Source organism: Echiichthys vipera (genome assembly GCF_963691815.1).
Source record: "Echiichthys vipera genome assembly, chromosome: 16".
Taxonomy (NCBI): Eukaryota; Metazoa; Chordata; class Actinopteri; order Perciformes; family Trachinidae; genus Echiichthys; species Echiichthys vipera.
Genome location: NC_139841.1, coordinates 29,806,048 through 29,818,829, shown reverse-complemented (window position 1 = coordinate 29,818,829; position 12,782 = coordinate 29,806,048). Strand labels below are relative to the sequence as shown.

The window sequence follows — 12,782 nt, the reverse complement described above, 5'->3', positions numbered from 1 at the left end:
GACCTGAGACCAGCACAGGGACCAGAGACCAGAGACCTGAGACCTGAGACCAGCAGGACCAGAGACCTGGGACCAGCAGGGACCAGAGACCTGAGACCAGCAGGACCGGAGACCTGAGACCAGCAGGGACCAGAGACCTGGGGGAGGGACCAGGGACCACCAGGGACCAGGGACCAGAGACCACCAGGGACCAGAGATCAGGGATCAGAGACCAGGGACCAGAGACCAGGGACCAGGAATCAGGGGGAGGGACCAGGGACCAGGGACCAGAGACCAGGGACCAGAGATCAGAGACCAGAGATCAGAGACCAGAGATCAGGGACCAGGGACCAGAGACCAGGAATCAGGGGGAGGGACAGGACCAGGGACCAGAGACCAGGATCAGAGACCAGGGACCAGAGACCAGGGACCAGGAATCAGGGGGAGGGACCAGGGACCAGGGACCAGGGACCAGAGACCAGGGACCAGAGATCAGAGACCAGAGATCAGAGACCAGAGATCAGGGACCAGGACCAGAGACCAGGAATCAGGGGGAGGGACCAGGGACCAGGGACCAGGAATCAGGGGGAGGGACCAGGGACCAGGACCAGAGATCAGAGACCAGGGACCAGGGACCAGGGACCAGAGATCAGGGACCAGGGATCAGAGCCCAGGGACCAGAGACCAGGGATCAGAGCCCAGGGATCAGGAATCAGGGACCAGAGATCAGGGGGAGGGACCAGGGACCAGGGACCAGAGATCAGGGACCAGGGACCAGGGACCAGAGATCAGAGCCCAGGGACCAGAGACCAGGGATCAGAGCCCAGGGATCAGGAATCAGGGACCAGAGATCAGGGGGAGGGACCAGGACCAGAGATCAGGGACCAGGGACCAGGGACCAGAGATCAGAGACCAGGGACCAGAGACCAGGGATCAGGGACCAGGGACCAGGGACCAGATCAACACAGGTCAGACCCACACAAAGTAAAACATGAACACAACAGCAGAGATCTGCTTCATCTGTAAATATCATATATGAATAAATATAATTATGGGACTAAAATAATATAAATATAATAAAGTGATCACAACATAAACATAATAATATACATGTAATAGTGTGATTATATAATACATGTGATATAATATTAATATAATATAATTATAATAAAATAATGATATAAATAAATCATTTGTTCACAAACCTTTTGTCATTTCTAACTGAATTTAATTAACTTTATAAATCTTTATTCTCAGTGACTGTGAGGAGAGATTTAACACTAACAGAGTTATTAGATTATATTTATATTATATTTATATCATATTTATTAGACTCATCTGTGTGTTTACAATCTTTATTTATTGATTTTTTGATGAAATAACTGCATTTATTTTTCCATCATTGTGTTTAAATGTGACAAATCTCGCGTGTGTTGAGTTAAATGTTAAAGTTTGACACTTTCTGCATAAACTGAAGATTTAAATAACACTGACTTTAGCTTTAGCATTAGCTTTAGCATTAGCATTAGCGTTAGCACCGCTGCCCTGCGCCCGCACAGACACTCAGCACCGTCACAGCTCCGCTCGTGTCCGCCGCTCTTACCGTGATGTGGGTGTTTGTTCCGGGGTCCGCGTGAGTCTCCAGCTCCCTGGTGCTTCTTTTATTCTTTTATCGGTTTATTTATATTAAATATTATTAAATTCTGCCGTGAGAAACCATCAGAAACAGAAACAACATCCGCTTCCTGCTGCTGGAGGCTCAGCCGTCACATCCGGGTACACTGGACAGGGCGGTGACGTCACAGCTACAGCGCCTGCGCAGTAACGTGTTACTGCCCCCCACAGGAGCATGCGCAGAAGGACACATAAACAACAATCATTTACACCAAAATAAAAGCAAAAGAAGAAGAAAACAAACACGGAAATGATCATTAAATAAATTAAATAAACATTTTTTTTCTGCATATTTATTTACATTTGATGTTTATTAATATTATATTTGTATACAGATGATTTTTGTGTCTTTAGTAAATAAAAACCACACAAACGGTAAAAAGTGGACTTTTATTGTTCTTTTAAAACCATATTAAAGTGACTCTCACACATCAGACGGATCCACGCGTCTGTGTGCGCGGGTTCAAACCCACGGGTCGCTGCACCGGGACCGTCCTGAGGGCAAACATTTGTTCTTCTCTTATCTTTGCATGTTTGATATCAAACAGGATGTGATGTAACAGCGCTCTGATGAAAGAGGGAGAGAGCGCGCGCACACACACACACGCACACACACACACACACACACACACACACACACACACACGCACACACGCACACACGCACACACGCACACTTCTGGTTTGGATCAGTAAACCTGGACTCTTAGGATCCATAAGACACTTGGAAGATGAATGGATTAGCACAGGGGAGTCCCGTGCTGGTCCTGCTCCTGGTCTTGGTCCTGGGGGGCGCTGTCCTGCAGGTTGTCGGTTCCACACCAGGTGTGTCAGAGCAGGAGGACCCGAAAACCTGCAGGACAGCCCCCCCCCCCCCCCCAGGTCCAGGACCAGGACTGGACCCCCCTGAATCAGCAGCAGGTGGAGGACGACCCCAGGGTGCAGGGTCTTCATCACAGCAGCAGACGTGCGTCAGGGTGTCGACTCCGCGTAGTTTTGATCTCAGTCTTTTTCCTGCTGAACGACTGACTTCAGAAACGTCCGAGCACGTCTGCGGCGCGGCGTCCTGGAGTCTGGAGGTGCGTGATTAACCACCCCAGACGGCTGCTTCCTGTTCAGTAGTACGGCCCGGCGTCCTCGTATCCGGCGTAACTCGGCCAATCAGGGAAGATCCCGTGGGAGCAGGTGGGGCTGCCGTACGGGTCCAAGTGAATCCCAAAGTCAGAGGAGTGCGTGCGGCGGCTCCTCTGCACGGACGACCACACGACCCCGTAGTTGTTCCCGTGGTTACTGTCCCAGTGCTCACGTCCGCCCGCGTCGTAACAGACGGCGAACTCCACGCGCTCGTGAGGCCACAGCTGCTCGGGCAGGGCCACGCTGAAGGAGAAGGTGTCGCTGTAGGAGCAGGGGAACGCGTCCTTCACGTACTCGCAGTCCACGTCCGCGTGGCTCTTCCAGCCGTCGAACGTCACCCGCAGCTTCACCGACTTCTCGAAGGACACGTTCTTGACTTTGACGGTCCCCGCCAACGTCCTCTCCTTCAACACGCAGTGCTCCAGGCACACGCAGTTCCTCTCCAGGCTCCGGCGGAGGCCCAGGTAGTCGGAGGAGGGCTGAGTGAAGTCCAGCACCAGCTGGTCCTCCTCCGCTGCCAGAGACAGAGCGGAGCTGAGCATGCGGAGCTGAGCATCTGCTGGATGTTCAGGGGGACATCGATGGGGTCTTTGAACTGGGAGAAGACCTTCACCCGGGTCAGGGACAGGCCCCTGTGGTCCGCAAACGTCACCTGCTTCTTGGCCTTTCTGGGGTCCTTCCCGGGGGTCTGTCCGTCCCCAGGGACGGGCCGCTCCACGCAGAACCTCAGGCAGGAGCTCAGAGCAGGTTTGCGGGTCTGAGGAGACCTCCTGAAGTCCTCCTGGGACAGGTACACAGGTAAGGCCATGTCGATCGGCATCGTGGAGCCACGGGGGAGACACACGCGGAGCCCTGAGACGCAGAGAGGACACGATGGTGAGGGGCACAACACTCACCTGTAGTCAGTCACCTGTAGTCAGTCACCTGTAGTTAGTCACCTGTAGTTAGTCACCTGTAGTTAGTCACCTGTAGTTAGTCACCTGTAGTCAGTCACCTGTAGTTAGTCACCTGTAGTCAGTCACCTGTAGTCAGTCACCTGTAGTTAGTCACCTGTAGTTAGTCACCTGTAGTTAGTCACCTGTAGTCAGTCACCTGTAGTCAGTCAGCTGTAGTCAGTCACCTGTAGTCAGTCACCTGTAGTCAGTCACCTGTAGTCAGTCACCTGTAGTCAGTCACCTGTAGTTAGTCACCTGTAGTCAGTCACCTGTAGTCAGTCACCTGTAGTCAGTCACCTGTAGTCAGTCACCTGTAGTCAGTCACCTGTAGTCAGTCACCTGTAGTCAGTCACCTGTAGTCTGTCACCTGTAGTCTGTCACCTGTAGTCAGTCACCTGTAGTCAGTCACCTGTAGTCAGTCACCTGTAGTTAGTCACCTGTAGTTAGTCACCTGTGGTCAGTCACCTGTAGTCAGTCACCTGTGGTCAGTCACCTGTAGTTAGTCACCTGTAGTTAGTCACCTGTAGTCAGTCACCTGTAGTCAGTCACCTGTAGTCAGTCACCTGTAGTCAGTCACCTGTAGTCAGTCACCTGTAGTTAGTCACCTGTAGTCACCTGTAGTCAGTCACCTGTAGTCAGTCACCTGTAGTTAGTCACCTGTAGTCAGTCACCTGTAGTCAGTCACCTGTAGTCAGTCACCTGTAGTTAGTCACCTGTAGTCAGTCACCTGTAGTCAGTCACCTGTGGTCACCTGTAGTCAGTCACCTGTAGTTAGTCACCTGTAGTCAGTCACCTGTGGTCACCTGTAGTCAGTCACCTGTAGTCAGTCATCTGTAGTTAGTCACCTGTAATTTGTCACCTGTAATTTGTCACCTGTAGTCGGTCACCTGGAGTCAGTCACCTGGAGTCAGTCACCTGTAATTTGTCACCTGTAATTTGTCACCTGTAGTCAGTCACCTGTAGTCAGTCACCTGTAGTTAGTCACCTGTAGTCAGTCATCTGTAGTTAGTCACCTGTAGTCAGTCACCTGTAGTCAGTCACCTGTGGTTAGTCACCTGTAGTTAGTCACCTGTAGTCAGTCACCTGTAGTCAGTCACCTGTGGTTAGTCACCTGTAGTCAGTCACCTGTAATTTGTCACCTGTAGTCGGTCACCTGTAGTCAGTCACCTGTAGTTAGTCACCTGTAGTCAGTCACCTGTAGTCAGTCACCTGTAGTCAGTCACCTGTAGTCAGTCACCTGTGGTTAGTCACCTGTAGTTAGTCACCTGTAGTTAGTCACCTGTGGTCACCTGTAGTCAGTCACCTGTAGTCAGTCACCTGTACTCACCTGTAGTCTGTCACCTGTAGTCAGTCACCTGTAGTCAGTCACCTGTAGTCACCTGTAGTCAGTCACCTGTAGTCAGTCACCTGTAGTCAGTCACCTGTAGTTAGTCACCTGTAGTCAGTCACCTGTAGTCAGTCACCTGTAGTCACCTGTAGTCAGTCACCTGTAGTCAGTCACCTGTAGTCAGTCACCTGTAGTTAGTCACCTGTAGTCAGTCACCTGTAGTCAGTCACCTGTAGTCACCTGTAGTCAGTCACCTGTAGTCAGTCACCTGTAGTCAGTCACCTGTAGTCAGTCACCTGTACTCACCTGTAGTCTGTCACCTGTAGTCACCTGTAGTCTGTCACCTGTAGTCAGTCACCTGTAGTCAGTCACCTGTAGTCAGTCACCTGTAGTCTGTCACCTGTAGTCTGTCACCTGTAGTCAGTCACCTGTAGTCACCTGTAGTCAGTCACCTGTAGTCACCTGTAGTCAGTCACCTGTAGTCAGTCACCTGTAGTCAGTCACCTGTACTCACCTGTAGTCTGTCACCTGTAGTCACCTGTAGTCTGTCACCTGTAGTCACCTGTAGTCAGTCACCTGTAGTCAGTCACCTGTACTCACCTGTAGTCTGTCACCTGTAGTCACCTGTAGTCTGTCACCTGTAGTCACCTGTAGTCTGTCACCTGTAGTCACCTGTAGTCAGTCACCTGTAGTCAGTCACCTGTAGTTAGTCACCTGTAGTTAGTCACCTGTAGTTTGTCACCTGTAGTCAGTCACCTGTAGTCAGTCACCTGTAGTCAGTCACCTGTAGTCTGTCACCTGTAGTCTGTCACCTGTAGTCTGTCACCTGTAGTCTGTCACCTGTAGTCAGTCACCTGTAGTCAGTCACCTGTAGTCAGTCACCTGTAGTTAGTCACCTGTAGTTAGTCACCTGTGGTCAGTCACCTGTAGTCAGTCACCTGTGGTCAGTCACCTGTAGTTAGTCACCTGTAGTTAGTCACCTGTAGTCACCTGTAGTTAGTCACCTGTAGTCAGTCACCTGTAGTCAGTCACCTGTAGTCAGTCACCTGTAGTCAGTCACCTGTAGTCAGTCACCTGTAGTTAGTCACCTGTAGTCACCTGTAGTTAGTCACCTGTAGTCAGTCACCTGTAGTCAGTCACCTGTGGTCACCTGTAGTCAGTCACCTGTAGTTAGTCACCTGTAGTCAGTCACCTGTAGTCAGTCACCTGTAGTCAGTCACCTGTAGTTAGTCACCTGTAGTCAGTCACCTGTAGTCAGTCACCTGTAGTCAGTCACCTGTGGTCACCTGTAGTCAGTCACCTGTAGTTAGTCACCTGTAGTCAGTCACCTGTGGTCACCTGTAGTCAGTCACCTGTAGTCAGTCATCTGTAGTTAGTCACCTGTAATTTGTCACCTGTAATTTGTCACCTGGAGTCAGTCACCTGGAGTCAGTCACCTGTAATTTGTCACCTGTAGTCAGTCACCTGTAGTCAGTCACCTGTAGTTAGTCACCTGTAGTCAGTCATCTGTAGTTAGTCACCTGTAGTCAGTCACCTGTAATTTGTCACCTGTAGTCGGTCACCTGTAGTCAGTCACCTGTAGTTAGTCACCTGTAGTCAGTCACCTGTAGTCAGTCACCTGTAGTCAGTCACCTGTGGTTAGTCACCTGTAGTTAGTCACCTGTAGTCTGTCACCTGTAGTCAGTCACCTGTACTCACCTGTAGTCTGTCACCTGTAGTCACCTGTAGTCTGTCACCTGTAGTCAGTCACCTGTAGTCACCTGTAGTCTGTCACCTGTAGTTAGTCACCTGTAGTTAGTCACCTGTAGTCTGTCACCTGTAGTTAGTCACCTGTAGTCACCTGTAGTCAGTCACCTGTAGTCAGTCACCTGTAGTCAGTCACCTGTAGTTAGTCACCTGTAGTTAGTCACCTGTAGTCACCTGTAGTCAGTCACCTGTAGTCAGTCACCTGTAGTCAGTCACCTGTAGTCAGTCACCTGTAGTTAGTCACCTGTAGTCTGTCACCTGTAGTCACCTGTAGTCTGTCACCTGTAGTCACCTGTAGTCTGTCACCTGTAGTTAGTCACCTGTAGTCACCTGTAGTCAGTCACCTGTAGTCACCTGTAGTCAGTCACCTGTAGTCAGTCACCTGTAGTCAGTCACCTGTAGTCAGTCACCTGTAGTCAGTCACCTGTAGTCAGTCACCTGTAGTTAGTCACCTGTAGTTAGTCACCTGTAGTCACCTGTAGTCAGTCACCTGTAGTCAGTCACCTGTAGTCAGTCACCTGTAGTCAGTCACCTGTAGTCAGTCACCTGTAGTTAGTCACCTGTAGTCTGTCACCTGTAGTCACCTGTAGTCTGTCACCTGTAGTCACCTGTAGTCAGTCACCTGTAGTCAGTCACCTGTAGTCAGTCACCTGTAGTCTGTCACCTGTAGTCAGTCACCTGTAGTCACCTGTAGTCAGTCACCTGTAGTCACCTGTAGTCAGTCACCTGTAGTCAGTCACCTGTAGTCAGTCACCTGTACTCACCTGTAGTCTGTCACCTGTAGTCACCTGTAGTCTGTCACCTGTAGTCAGTCACCTGTACTCACCTGTAGTCTGTCACCTGTAGTCACCTGTAGTCAGTCACCTGTAGTTAGTCACCTGTAGTCTGTCACCTGTAGTCAGTCACCTGTACTCACCTGTAGTCTGTCACCTGTAGTCTGTCACCTGTAGTCTGTCACCTGTAGTCACCTGTAGCATGAACTCACCTGGATGGTTCTCCTTTAATGTGCCGCTGCAGGTGTCCGGTCTCGCGCGCTCATGTCGGCGGTGAAGCCTTTGATGAAGCCTTTGATGTGTCCTGGTCTCGAGCTCTCTCCTCACTGAACCTGCTGCACGCACACATTTCTCCCGTGCCTCCGAAACTCACACACACGGGCTTCACGTGAACACCTGCACGCAGCCAATCAGAGAGAGGAGTGACGGAGTGATGGGGGCGGGGCCTACGGCAGGAGCTACGGAAGCTCATCAGGGTCAAAACTGTGGCTCATATGATTCTTTTGATTTAAAGATTATTACTAATATTTAATCATGGATATTTACTGAAGACGTTTATAATGAATTCATAGTTTGGAGTTTTTTGAATGTCGAAGTAAAAAGAAGAATAAATAATATTAGAGAAATTATTATAAATAATAATAAAGAGTCAATTTGATTCTTACTCGGGTCTGACCCGGGGACGTGTGTCTGACCCGGGGACGTGTGTCTGACCCCGGGACGTGTGTCTGACCCGGGGACGTGTGTCTGACCCGGGGACGTGTGTCTGACCCAGGACGTGTGTTTGACCCGGGGACGTGTGTCTGACCCGGGGACGTGTGTCTGACCCCGGGACGTGTGTCTGACCCGGGGACGTGTGTCTGACCCGGGGACGTGTGTCTGACTCGGGGACGTGTGTTTGACCCGGGGACGTGTGTCTGACCCGGGGACGTGTGTCTGACCCAGGGACGTGTGTCTGACCCGGGGACGTGTGTCTGACCCGGGGACGTGTGTCTGACCCAGGACGTGTGTCTGACTCGGGGACGTGTGTCTGACCCGGGGACGTGTGTCTGACCCGGGGACGTGTGTTTGACCCGGGGACGTGTGTCTGACCCGGGGACGTGTGTCTGACCAGGGGACGTGTGTCTGACCCGGGGACGTGGGTCTGACTCGGGGACGTGTGTCTGACCCGAGGACGTGTGTCTGACCCGAGGACGTGTGTCTGACCCGAGGACGTGTGTCTGACCAGGGGACGTGTGTCTGACCCGGGGACGTGGGTCTGACTCGGGGACGTGTGTCTGACCCAGGACGTGTGTCTGACTCGGGGACGTGTGTCTGACCCGGGGACGTGTGTTTGACCCGGGGACGTGTGTCTGACCCGGGGACGTGGGTCTGACACGGGGACGTGTGTCTGACCCGAGGACGTGTGTCTGACCCGAGGACGTGTGTCTGACCCGGGGACGTGTGTCTGACCCGGGGACGTGTGTCTGACCCCGGGACGTGTGTCTGACCCGGGGACGTGTGTCTGACCCCGGGACGTGTGTCTGACCCGGGGACGTGTGTCTGACCCGGGGACGTGTGTCTGACTCGGGGACGTGTGTTTGACCCGGGGACGTGTGTCTGACCCGGGGACGTGTGTCTGACCCAGGGACGTGTGTCTGACCCGGGGACGTGTGTCTGACCCGGGGACGTGTGTCTGACCCAGGACGTGTGTCTGACTCGGGGACGTGTGTCTGACCCGGGGACGTGTGTCTGACCCGGGGACGTGTGTTTGACCCGGGGACGTGTGTCTGACCCGGGGACGTGTGTCTGACCAGGGGACGTGTGTCTGACCCGGGGACGTGGGTCTGACTCGGGGACGTGTGTCTGACCCGAGGACGTGTGTCTGACCCGAGGACGTGTGTCTGACCCGAGGACGTGTGTCTGACCAGGGGACGTGTGTCTGACCCGGGGACGTGGGTCTGACTCGGGGACGTGTGTCTGACCCAGGACGTGTGTCTGACTCGGGGACGTGTGTCTGACCCGGGGACGTGTGTTTGACCCGGGGACGTGTGTCTGACCCGGGGACGTGTGTCTGACCAGGGGACGTGTGTCTGACCCGGGGACGTGGGTCTGACTCGGGGACGTGTGTCTGACCCGAGGACGTGTGTCTGACCCGAGGACGTGTGTCTGACCCGGGGACGTGTGTTGGACCCGGGGACGTGTGTCTGACCCGGGGACGTGTGTCTGACTCGGGGACGTGTGTTTGACCCGGGGACGTGTGTCTGACTCGGGGACGTGTGTCTGACCCGGGGACGTGTGTCTGACCCGGGGACGTGTGTCTGACCAGGGGACGTGTGTCTGACCCGGGGACGTGTGTTGGACCCGGGGACGTGTGTCTGACCCGGGGACGTGTGTCGGACCCGGGGACGTGTGTCTGACCCGGGGACGTGTGTCTGACCCGGGGACGTGTGTCTGACCGGGGGACGTGTGTCTGACCCGGGGACGTGTGTCTGACCGGGGGACGTGTGTCTGACCCGGGGACGTGTGTCTGACTCGGGGACGTGTGTCTGACCCGGGGACGTGTGTCTGACCCGGGGACGTGTGTCTGACCGGGGGACGTGTGTCTGACCCGGGGACGTGTGTCTGACCGGGGGACGTGTGTCTGACCCGGGGACGTGTGTCTGACCGGGGGACGTGTGTCTGACCCGGGGACGTGTGTCTGACTCGGGGACGTGTGTCTGACCCGGGGACGTGTGTCTGACCCGGGGACGTGTGTCTGACTCGGGGACGTGTGTCTGACCCGGGGACGTGTGTTTGACCCGGGGACGTGTGTTGGACCCGGGGACGTGTGTCTGACCCGGGGACGTGTGTCTGACCCGGGGACGTGTGTCTGACCTGGGGACGTGTGTCTGACTCAGGGACGTGTGTCTGACCCGGGGACGTGTGTCTGACCCGGGGACGTGTGTCTGACTCGGGGACGTGTGTCTGACCAGGGGACGTGTGTCTGACCCGGGGACGTGGGTTTGACCTGGGGACGTGTGTCTGACTCAGGGACGTGTGTCTGACCCGGGGACGTGTGTCTGACCCGGGGACGTGTGTCTGACTCGGGGACGTGTGTCTGACCAGGGGACGTGTGTCCGACCCAGGACGTGTGTCTGACTCGGGGACGTGTGTCTGACCCGGGGACGTGTGTTGGACCTGGGGACGTGTGTCTGACCCGGGGACGTGTGTCGGACCAGAGGACGTGTGTCTGACCCGGGGACGTGTGTCTGACTCGGGGACGTGGGTCTGACTCGGGGACATGTGTTTGACCCGGGGACGTGTGTCTGACCCAGGACGTGTGTCTGACCCGGGGACGTGGGTCTGACTCGGGGACGTGTGTCTGACCCGGGGACGTGTGTCTGACCCGGGGACGTGTGTCTGACCCGGGGACGTGTGTCTGACCCGGGGACGTGGGTCTGACTCGGGGACGTGTGTCTGACCCGGGGACGTGTGTCTGACCCGCGGACGTGTGTCTGACCCGGGGACGTGTGTCTGACCCGCGGACGTCCTGCAGACTGTTTCCGTGCAGTCGTGTGTTTGAGGACAGCTCGTCTCCTCGGGTGTTGCAGGATCACTGCATGGATCGTCCTGAATCGGGACACGGTTCTGGACTCTGGAGTTCTGGACTCTGGAGTCCATCAGCTGAGCAGCTGCAGTTGTTGACTGATCCCAAACTAGACTGGCAGCGTGACAACCAATCACAGGCCAGGACTCCTCCGACCAGAAAGAGGTCAGAGACACTCTCTTAATTATACAAATACCAACGACTCCAGGCCCCGGACCCTGGATACAGGAATAAGACCCGGACCCTGAATACAGGAATAAGACCCCGGACCCTGAATACAGGAATAAGACCCCGGACCCTGAATACCCTGTCTCCCTGCCCCCCTGACTCTCTGGGCCCCTGACTCTCTGGGCCCCTGTCTCTCTTGGCCCCTGTCTCTCTGGGCCCCTGAGTCTCTGGACCCCTGACTCTCTGGGCCCCTGACTCTCTGGACCCCTGACTCTCTGGACCCCTGACTCTCTGGACCCCTGACTCTCTGGGCCCCTGTCTCTCTGGGCCCCTGTCTCTCGGGGCCCCTGTCTCTCTGGGCCCCTGTCTCTCTGGGCCCCTGTCTCTCTGGACCCCTGACTCTCTGGGCCCCTGTCTCTCTGGGCCCCTGACTCTCTGGGCCCCTGACTCTCTGGGCCCCTGTCTCTCTGGGCCCCGGTCTCTCGGGGCCCCTGTGCCTGTGCAGACCCGTCCCGTGGTCCTCGTGCTCTGAATATTAAAGTCTCTGTGTGAACAGAGTTCTGCAGCTGTGGTGTAAATATTAAATATTTGTTCAGAGATAAACGTCCCAGAGGACAAAGATCAGCTCTCTGCTCTGGGAGGAGGACTCTGTCCCCGACTGACCCAGGACCAGTGTCCCCGTCAGGACTGAGGGTGAAACATTAATCTGAGGCTCTCGCTGAACGTCCTGAACGCCCTGAACGCCCTGAACGTCCTGAACGTCCTGAACGTCCTGAACGTCCTGAACGTCCTGAACCCACGACTGAGGACAGAGACGAGTTGTTTTTGTGTCTCTGCAGTTTTAGGATGATCACATGATGATGTCATGATCACACGATGACGTCATGATCACATGATGATGTCATGATCACACGATGACGTCATGATCACATGATGACGTCATGATCACACGATGATGTCATGATCACGATCACACGATGACGTCATGATCACACGATGACGTCATGATCACATGATGACGTCATGATCACACGATGATGTCATGATCACGATCACGCGATGACGTCATGATCACATGATGAAGTCATGATCACGCGATGATGTCATGATCACAAGATGATGTCATGATCACATGATGATGTCATGATCACATGATGATGTCATGATCACATGATGATGTCATGATCACATGATGATGTCATGATCACATGATGACGTCTGTCTTGTGTGATCTGTTAAACTGAAACCAAACGAGTCTTGAACGATTGTTTATCACACTGATGTTTGTTCAGTGTCCACCGAGCTGGCTACTTCCTGTTTAGCCACTTTCTGATGAGCTACTTCCTGTTTAGCCACTTTCTCTTTAGCTACTTCCTGTTTAGCCACTTAATGTTTAGCTACTTCCTGTTTAGCCACTTTCTGATGAGCTACTTCCTGTTTAGCCACTTTCTGATGAGCTACTTCCTGTTTAGCCCCTTT

General features: G+C 54.0%; 1 protein-coding gene across 1 annotated transcript; it reads right to left on the bottom strand.

The window, feature by feature from the left end:
* Window positions 1-2,767: 2,767 nt before the first annotated feature.
* ppp1r3b (protein phosphatase 1, regulatory subunit 3B) lies at window positions 2,768-7,884 on the bottom strand (the record flags this gene model as incomplete). The annotated part of the gene is given in 3 exon segments (XM_083929494.1): window positions 2,768-3,343; window positions 3,346-3,638; window positions 7,780-7,884. Coding segments are annotated over 2 exon segments (837 nt in total). The 5' UTR covers window positions 3,607-3,638; window positions 7,780-7,884.
* Window positions 7,885-12,782: the final 4,898 nt, after the last annotated feature.